Below are 9291 nucleotides of genomic sequence, written 5' to 3'. Positions count from 1 at the left end.
GAGACCACTGGAAGAACTCTGACCCCATATTCCACCATTCGAAGGAGTGGGCAAACCACACGGTGCTGTGAGAGGCACCCCTCCCGGCTGTACGGAGAGCAGGACACGACACAACACAGAGCAGCACCATCTCTGGGAACTGGTCAAACACAAGCAAATTAGCATTAAAACTTTGTGGCGTTTTTTAAATTCCTTCCTCCATTTATTCAACAACCACTTAATGCCTACTACGTGCCAGGGAGGCTGAACCCCCTGGCCCAGGAGCTCCTTGGCAAAGATCCCTGTGTCCAAGGGTGACACAGAAGCAGAGCAGCTGGTGGCTTCAAGGACGACTACATGCACTCAGGTGGCAAGCGTATCAGTGGGGTCCGGTGCGGATTAGAGTACCTGCCCCAAATGTTCCGGACTGTGAAAGACTCTTGGGAGCTTTGCACAGCCCGAGAGGCAAAGGGAAGGAGATTCAATTATGAGCAGGATTATTATTATTTTTTTGCTAAGCCCAGTAGGACGGGGGCTCTGAGTCAGATTTAATTGAACTTAGTCCTGTGACAGTTTCTGCATAAGGTTCATAAACATGATATTAAGATGAACAGACCACTGCCCTGGCTCTCCAGGGACTTGCAGCCTCATGGAAAACTCTCTGCCTCCACATTAGTTCTTGAGAACATTCTGAGGAATTTTGTCCCATTGTTCTCCTTGATCTCTACAACTGCATAAAGTTACTAGAGTCCATTTTGCAGATAAGAAAACTGAACTTAAGAGTGGTTTAGTGACTTGCCCTTGGCCTAAAAGGATCAGATCCAGTGCCAGGATACAGCCAGAAACTCCAAGCCTCGTTCTTTCCATTGCACCAGGCGGCTCTGCTCATTCACGAGAGATGAGGAAACTCTGGTTAGGCAAAGGGCAGCAGATGGCTATCAGGAGTACTCTGATCTCTTGGGCTTGTTTCTCTATCTGTAAAAGGAGAATACTGCCTCACTAAGTGAACAGGATTTTTTATGTGTGATGTATGTATGCACGCAGGTATGTACGTACGAAGCGAAGTGCTGGGTGTACATTCCACGTGTGAATGTGCTATAACACACTGGCAGAGATAGAAGGAAGCTGCCGAATATTCTTTTTTTTTTTAAAATTAATTAATTAGGCTGCGTTGCATTGTAGTTGCAGCATGAGGGATCTTTGTGGCGGCATGCGGGATCTTTTTGTTGCAGTGTATGGCTGTTCGTTGTGGCACGCGGGCTTCTCTCTGGTTGTGGTGCACGGGCTCCAGGGCGCACGGGCTCCAGAGTGTGCAGGCTCACTAGTTGCAGCGTGTGGGCTTAGTTGCCCCACTGCATGTGGGATCTTAGTTCCCAACCAGGGATCGAACCTGCGTCCCCTGCATTGGAAGGTGGATTCTTTACCACTGGACCACCAGGGAAGGCCGTGCCAAATATTCTTGAACAGAGTGATGAGAGATTAGAAGTTGTTTAGGAAGATAAACTAGGCAGCTAAGTGCAGAGCGGGTAGAGGGGTTAGATGGGAGACAGTGCACACAGCCCAGAGGGCAGCTGCTGTGTGCAGTTTGCCACAGGGAGAACTAATTGAGAACTGATTCCAGGGCGAAAACCCCCCAAATGCCATATTATCAGCATGTTATCCTTAATGAGAGGGAGAACTGTAAAAAAAAGCAAGTGCCACATTCGTTTAGGGATAACTTGGCACTTTGGGGGAAATAATTATGGTTAAACCATACTTTTTCGGCACTGAGTTAAAAGTAGCTACCAACCATATTTGCCTGCTCTCTCTCAAACTGTAAGCAATTTCATCAGTAAGAGACTAATTGAATGTTTGAGAGTATCTAAAAGAAATGTACTAATTAAGACAAAGTGACTGTTTCCTAAGAGCTTTATATCTCAAAGGAGAGAAAATGAATACCACAGATCGGGATAACAAATTAGAAGCCAATTTTACAAGGGTGAGGAGAACATTGTCAATGATCTCTGGGATTCCTCTAAGCAAAAAGTTACAACAAACTTTCAGCTCCCTGTCTTCTTAGCTTTTAAGTGTCTTCGGAGAGTTAGAAATAAAGAGCTTTGCAAGCTGATCAGCTCTGCCAAGGTGAGAAATCTTAGTTGAGTGGAGCGGAAGGCATCAGGCTGAAGTGCATTCCTCTTTGGTCCAACTCAGCCAGCAAATCTCTATCTTTGGAAGGAGAAATACACTTGTTTTTCTCATGGCTCTGGCTTTATAGAAACAATAGAAAATGTCCCGATAGCAAACACCTTCAGTGAGATTCCCTGGCCGCCTTTGTTTTTGGGTTTTTTGTTTTTTAAATTCTAGGCGTCTCTGGTAGCAGACAAGGCACGTTGGGGCAGAGCCTCGGATCCTAAGGAAAGGCCAGGTTAGGTAGGAGCTGGCAGCCCGTCAAAGCCATGCCACCTGAAGGGAAATGTACCACGACATGGTCTGGGTGGCACTGACTGAGGATCTGTGCTGAGATGCCTTGTCAGGCTTGGCCTCAGCCATCTCTAGGAAGACCTCCAAGGTTCTAAACTAGAAGAAACGGGCAGGAAGTTTGGTCCAAATTAAACCCATTTTAAAAAAAAATTTCCTACGTCAATGCATTATTTCTCTTAAAGAAATAGTGATTTACAAATGAGAACTCTTTATTAAGCACTTGGCTAGTAGCTAGCATTCCTTGAAAATAATCAAGCCACAGGGCTTTAAATATTCTAAATGTATTGCCTCTAAAATCAGGCAAAATTGGTGGTTCTTCTATAGCTTCTTTCCTAATCATGCAGCATGAGTTAAAATATATTTTGTGGAACTAGGATAATAAGGTTTGGCACCAAAGAGCCCTCAAGATTCAAATCCTCATTTAACTGTTCACTCTGATTTTGAGCAAATTAGTCCTCTGCACTAGTTTGTTGATCTGTAAAAAGGTCAAGATCCCAAGGAAGAGGTGGCTTTAGGGGCCATGTGAGTGAATGGGAGGGAAAAGCTGGGGGTGGCCCACAAAGGAAGAACAGCGTGGTCAGATAAAAAGGATGAACGGGCAGTGGGGAATCATTACCAATGGGGACAGGGTTTCCTTTTGGGATGACGAAAATGTTCTAAAGTTAGACAGTGGTGCTGGTTGCACAACTAACATACTAAAATCCATTGGTACACTTTTAAAGGGTGAATTTTGTGAATTGAATTATATCTCAATTATACTGTTATTTTAAAAAATATTTATTATTAATTATTTTGGTTGCACCGGGTCTTAGTTGCGGCACGTGCAATCTTCGTTGCGGCATGTTTAATTGCGGCATGCGGACTCTTAGTTGCGGCATGCATGTGGGATCTAGTTCCCCGACCAGGGATCAAACCCGGGACCCCTGCATTGGGAGCGCAGAGTCTTACCTACTTGACAACCAGGGCAAGTCCCTATGCTGTTATTTTTTTAAAAGGATGCAGAATACATGAATGAGAACATTTGGAGAGGTAATGGGAAGTGAGGGATTTTCAAACTCTTTTGGGGGGTGGGGGTCCTCAGATCTATACAATTAAATGTCATTATTTAGGGAGGGCAAGCACTTGTTTTTATTGCTAAATTCTACAATTTTACATTTCCATCATACTTCCTGAAGTTTCATTTTGATAAGAGATTCTCCTTCACTTCTTGGGCTAAATTATTAGTGGAATATTCCTATGATGTTTTTGAATGATAGGTGATAGCTTTTCCGTGCCTGTACTGTTTCACCCTGGGTTTTAGGACACCATGAGAAATACTTATTAATACCAAAGATTTCATAATACTACCCCAAACTGCCTTGATGGCACTATTCCAATACAAACAACAGACACACCATTCATATTTCTAATTTATTATTAAATTACATAACAAAGCTTCTATACAGTCAGAAAATGCACATTTAGATGAGAACAAAAAATTAAGTACAAATACAATAAACCTGGTTCCAAGAAGCCATTTTAAAAGCAAAAAATTAGAAAGTGCATTTGGAATAGATTTTTTAAAACCTGTATTGGCATTTTTCATGAGGAAACATCCTCCATCATGGTAAAGTGTGATTGGAATTGATTTCCCTCCCTAAGAGCTAATAGGATAGGAATAGATGCAAATACTTTGATACTAAAGTAATACTTTTGATACTTTGTACTAGGCACAAAGAAAATGAGAAAGATCCCTTAGGACATGGCTCAGCTGTCTCAGCTTCTTATCCAATAAACATCCTCAAGAGTGACTTGTTCCTCATTTTCTTTTGCCCTATAAAACTTACGGGTATGCAGATTTATAAAGGAGTAACAAGATTAGTTTATAAAGATCATGATGAAAAGCTCTATATCTTTTTGGAGACCAGGCTAAACAACCCCTACCCCAAAAGGAGAATAGAACACAATCATTTCAATTCCCAGTAGAATCCATTTACTCTTTACATTTGCCACAAAATTCAGTGTAACACTAGACATGGCCATTTATCCTCAATAGCTTAATATTGCAAGTTAGAAAATGCAGTCAATTTCCAAGAAATCATATCTGGCTAGTGATCAAACATGAGGTATTAGAAAACTAAAAAGGCTAGTCCAGTTCTTTAAAGTCCTTTTCCTCAGGTTGAGATCATTAACAATGAAATAGAAAATTAATGGTGGGAATGCAAGTCCAAGGTGCCTCAATTCCATAGAGGCCAAAAGTCATTGCATCAGAAAGCTCCATAAGTACATTTTTCTATTCAGATGTATTCAGCGTCCAACAGGAAAGAACTAAAATCAATATTAATTGGTTCCAGATGCAAAAAGTGCCCTCATGATGACTCCTCTCATTACTCATCTCCACTCTCAGGATTGTACTCCCATGTCTGATCTGAGTACTGGGCAGTATGGAAAAAGGCATTCTCTATAAAAGTGAATTTTGGTAAGCAGGAGAAAGGAATAATGGAGAAGAAAAGCCCATATTTTTCTAACATTAGAAAAATATGGGTGAGCAATGCTGCAAATTACAGGGACTCCTTCAGCATCGTTAATAATAACAGTAAGAAGAATATAGAAATAGCCAGGAGATATCAACTGAAGCACTTGAATATCTGGGCTTGAACTTGAGTAATAAATTCATTAAGCATTTCAAACTAAAGTTATCAGCGCACAGTAAAACAAACTCTCATTAGTATACCTTTTGGAATTTTCTGCCCTTTTTGTTGCCATGGTTTTTCATACTTTTAAAGTGAAATGGAAAGTTTTGAGTGGTTATTAAAAAGATCCCAAAAGGAAAGATCCATCATATAAGACAATGGCTGAGAGAGAATAACTTCCTCTAAGAGGTAACATTTGGGACAAGGAATAGAAAATTCCTTGGACCCGGCTCTGTCTGGCTCTAATAAGCAATTTACTGTTGGCCCCTGAGCCTAGTAACTGGTTTGTAAGGACAGCAAAAAAGTTAAGAAAACCAAGATGCTTAAAAAAAAAGGCTAAATGGCATGAAACTGAAAGAGTTCAAATCAGCTATCATGGGATCCAAAATAAGCCTCTACTTGTAAATGGCACATTTCTATCCTTGCTCTAGGGCCTCCTGCAAAAGAAGGAACCATAAAGGATAGAGGAGCACAGCCCTAGCGCTCTATGTTTGGCCCTGGGTTACCTCACTATGGGCTACAGCACTGGGAGGTTAGTCAGACCTACCTGACACCAACATCTACACCACGCTTTTTCAACTTCCTCAGAAGAACTAGTTTATTTTCATAAAGAAAATAATCAACATAATTCTATTACTTCATTTAAGCGCAACCCTAATGGAAAGGCTTACCAGCCATCAAAAGTGTTTGTTTGCTCAGCTGCAGCAAAAGCTAGATTAGCTTGGGTCCTAGTTTTAGTCTCACACCATCACCCGTTAATGAACACACCAAACAGTCAGACCAGTAAAAAAGACTGGTAGTATAATTAAATAAATAACTTTATTTATGATACTTCAGATTTTCTAAATGCCGACTATACAGCAACCAAAGTCCCATAAATTCTAGCTGAGGCACAACCACTGATCAAGACCCTTTGAAAAATCAAAGATAATAAAGTGTCAGGGGAGAGAAGTTTTGTTCTCCCAACAGAGAATTTAATAAATGAACTTATTTCTCTGATCTTTTAAGGTTCACACTGGGAAAACTTAAACTTTCTTTTAAGGGCATCCCCAATCAACTGACTGATCAATCAACCCATATTTAGAAAAATAAACCCCGTAGTTAAAAAAAATGTATCAAACACTCTTCATACCCAGAACATAATAAAACTTTGACACCAGAATGAAAAACCTCTCGGTTTCTGCACCAGACCAGAGGTTAGTCTACCCATCACCCTGTAATCAAATTCATCTGAATATCACCATCAACACTCTGTGACGTAGTTAAGAACTACATGCTAATATCCTTTTATTCCCCACAGCACGGTCTTAAGCCAACACTATAAATACCATAGTAAATTCCAAAGGTGAAGAGTAGCCTTCTTTCTTGGTGAGGAATACAGCTGTTGGAAGTCTTCGGCCTATTTGTAGTAGTTCAGTTAGAGAAGTAAAAGATTTACAGAAACTGAGAAATGGTTAAACTTGAAAAGAATTCTGGTGGGTGGTTTAAAATTTTGTCACTGTCCAGGGTGGTAACAGAAGACAGGTGCAGATAGAGAGAGATTCTGTTATATGCACCTTCAATAATAAAGCCATTCTCTGGATGTTTGAAAAAGCTTAAGAGATTTGGAATGAATAGGTTTTCACAGAACACAGAATTCCTGGTACATCAGACAGTGGTTCTTAAACTTTTGCTCATAAATGTGGAACGCTTACAAATGGAATTATCTGATGATGACCCCTCACTCAGTGTCTTTTTACATGTGGCCTGTTAAAGAGATCTCACTGAAAACCAAGCATTCCCCTCACTCAGTTGCCGGTGTTAATCCTGACATGATGAAGAACAGTTGCAATGACAGACATTGGCTTTTTGTCATGGTAGAACTGAGATTTCGTTTTCTTACAGTAGTAAATATTAACCCAATGGAAGAGATTAACAAAAAACAAAAAACAGTGACTGACCAAAAAAAAAGCCTGTCATTCTTGATGTTTTTCCAGGAATACAGTTAACCCCAGTGTGTGCACGATTAAAAAATAAAATAAAGAAAAAAGCTTTTTTGCAGTACGTGTCTTCTATTTCAGACAATCTCAACTGTGTTTCTGAAGGTGGTCTGTGAGCATCTCAAAGATTCTTTGAAAAATGTAATTTTTCTTGAATACCAAAAGAGATGGGGACAAAGAGTAGAAATTTATAGCACAGATTATCAAGAAATGACTTGTGATTTCTCATCATGAGTGTAAAATAAAAGGACAAAAACTATTTTTATTCACAACCCCCATCTGGTGGCTGAAAGGAAAGCAGTCTTTGGATATAGAGAAACCTGGTTTTCTGAAGAATCCAGCTGTAAGACCGGGCTTGTCATCAGCCTTCAACACTTTCACCGAGGCACGGAAACTGTGTTTCTGATGGGTTTACTTACCTCTTCGGGAGACAAAAGCAACTGAAAACATTTATTATTTTTTTTAAACTAAAAACAGAAGGAAATGTGTGTTAGAAAAGATAGCACAGAAAACCTGTGACTTCAGCTCAACCTGACCATGTCACAGAGTCCATCACTATCAGTCTTGAATTAATCCTGCCGGTCAGGCTAATTATCAGGCCAGTCAACTTCTCCTTCCTACTTTTTCTGATTCCGGATCAGGGTGTGAAAGTGGTGGTTGTCAAGAGTCCCTGGAGATGTCTCATCAATGGAAAGCATACAGCAGCAATAGGATGGTACAGACACCAATAACACCACCCAGGATGAGTGAGTCTCGCCGCTTCCTAAGGTTGACCCTCTGGATAAGGCTGTTCACAGCAGGAAAACGATCTTTGGGAAATCTTTATTAAGGTCATATTTGGAAGAAGCCTCTTTAGTGAAAACTCACAGGAGTCACAAAAACAGAGATCAGTGGAGTCCAGAAAAGATAAATGATGAGAAGAAATAGAGGGGAAGAAAGTCACACTGAGGGAGCTGCAGCAAACACAAATGCCCTACTGCTCAAGGGCAAATTCAAGTCTCCCAGTACGCTGCAGTACACAAGAACCATGAAAAGAAAAAAATTCATAGCGAGAGAAGAAACAATGATGACTGCTACCATGTACTGAGGGATTACCATCAGGGTGGGAGCCCGTGTGGTCGGGAGAGAGGAACCCTGCAGGGCACGGAGGTACAGGTGCAGCCAGCTACCACCACCACTATCCTGAGGTTCCTGTCTTTCTTTTTTTTCCTTCTCTTTCTCTCTCTTTCTTAAACCCCTTTTCTCAGGAGACTGGGAAGTTTTGCCAGAAAGGTTTTGAGGAGTATGTGATCTTCTCCCCACGGTATAAGCCCCCTTGGATTCAGGTAACTGGTGGGAACAAACTCTAAGTGTCTCTATGGTCAAGCACTGGTTAATTATTTAAAATTTTAAATTTACTTTGCAGCAGTAGGCAGGATACCGTAAGAAAGTGGGTTAAACTGCTCTGGCTGTCCTATTTGGGGAACATAAAAAAAGGAAATATAGGAAATTTTCAATTTTAGGAGTTTTATAGCAGTCACAACTGTATTTTACTTAGTATTGTAAAGTATCTTCATATCTTACTTGTTGGTATGTTGTAATCAAAGCACATGCTTCTGCATCCTACATTGTTTTGCATTTCTAGCACTGGTTGCTGACTACACACCTGCAGGTGCATCCTCTTTGTTAATAGAGGTATTGTATCAAGGTCAAGAAAAGCAACAACAAAATCACCTAGGTTACTAGAGAGCTGGAATGATCCCTACTCCCGGTGAATCCTCACTGCATTTTCCTGTAAATAAATGACTCTCAGCAGGGACTGTATTGTGTATTTATATACTCTACATACTGTATGCAGAGGTTATGTTTTTTTCTAATCTTGAATTTTCCTGTGCCTACTGAAGAGAACTTTACACACTGTAGGCATTAATGTGTTTTTCAAACTAATTAATGAAAAAAAGGGGACAATTTGCAGAAACAATTTTTAAAATGCAGAACAGAAAGCATGAAGTAATGTGCAAAAACTTATACAGTGTAAGGTACAAATCTCATTTAAAGCAAATGCTTCATCTTTTCTTGCTTGGTAAAAGAAGGGTCAACAATCCCGTGAGAGAAAGTAAGGAAACTTTTGACATTAGGAAACCCTGTCTATAGGGGACATATTTCTATCTAGTTTATTACATTTAGGGGAACCACCGCCTTCCTTCTATAATAATCTAATT

General features: G+C 40.3%; 1 protein-coding gene across 3 annotated transcripts in view; it reads right to left on the bottom strand.

Annotated features, from left to right (window-relative positions):
- Positions 1-3835: 3835 nt before the first annotated feature.
- The window catches only part of GOSR1 (golgi SNAP receptor complex member 1), a 55166-nt gene continuing 49710 nt past the window's right edge, over positions 3836-9291 (bottom strand). For 2 of the 3 annotated variants that reach the window (XM_082370819.1, XM_082370820.1), the window contains exon 9: positions 3836-7899. In XM_082370819.1, the coding sequence (XP_082226945.1) occupies positions 7775-7899 (125 nt within the window). In that variant the 3' untranslated portion in view covers positions 3836-7774. Of the gene's footprint in view, positions 7911-9291 lie in introns of all 3 variants that reach the window. The other variant, XM_082370821.1, reaches the window with a different exon arrangement.

Source organism: Balaenoptera borealis (genome assembly GCF_965194805.1).
Source record: "Balaenoptera borealis genome assembly, chromosome: 20".
Taxonomy (NCBI): Eukaryota; Metazoa; Chordata; class Mammalia; order Artiodactyla; family Balaenopteridae; genus Balaenoptera; species Balaenoptera borealis.
Note: the sequence above shows the minus strand (reverse complement) of the source record. Positions and strands in the feature narration are given on the sequence as shown.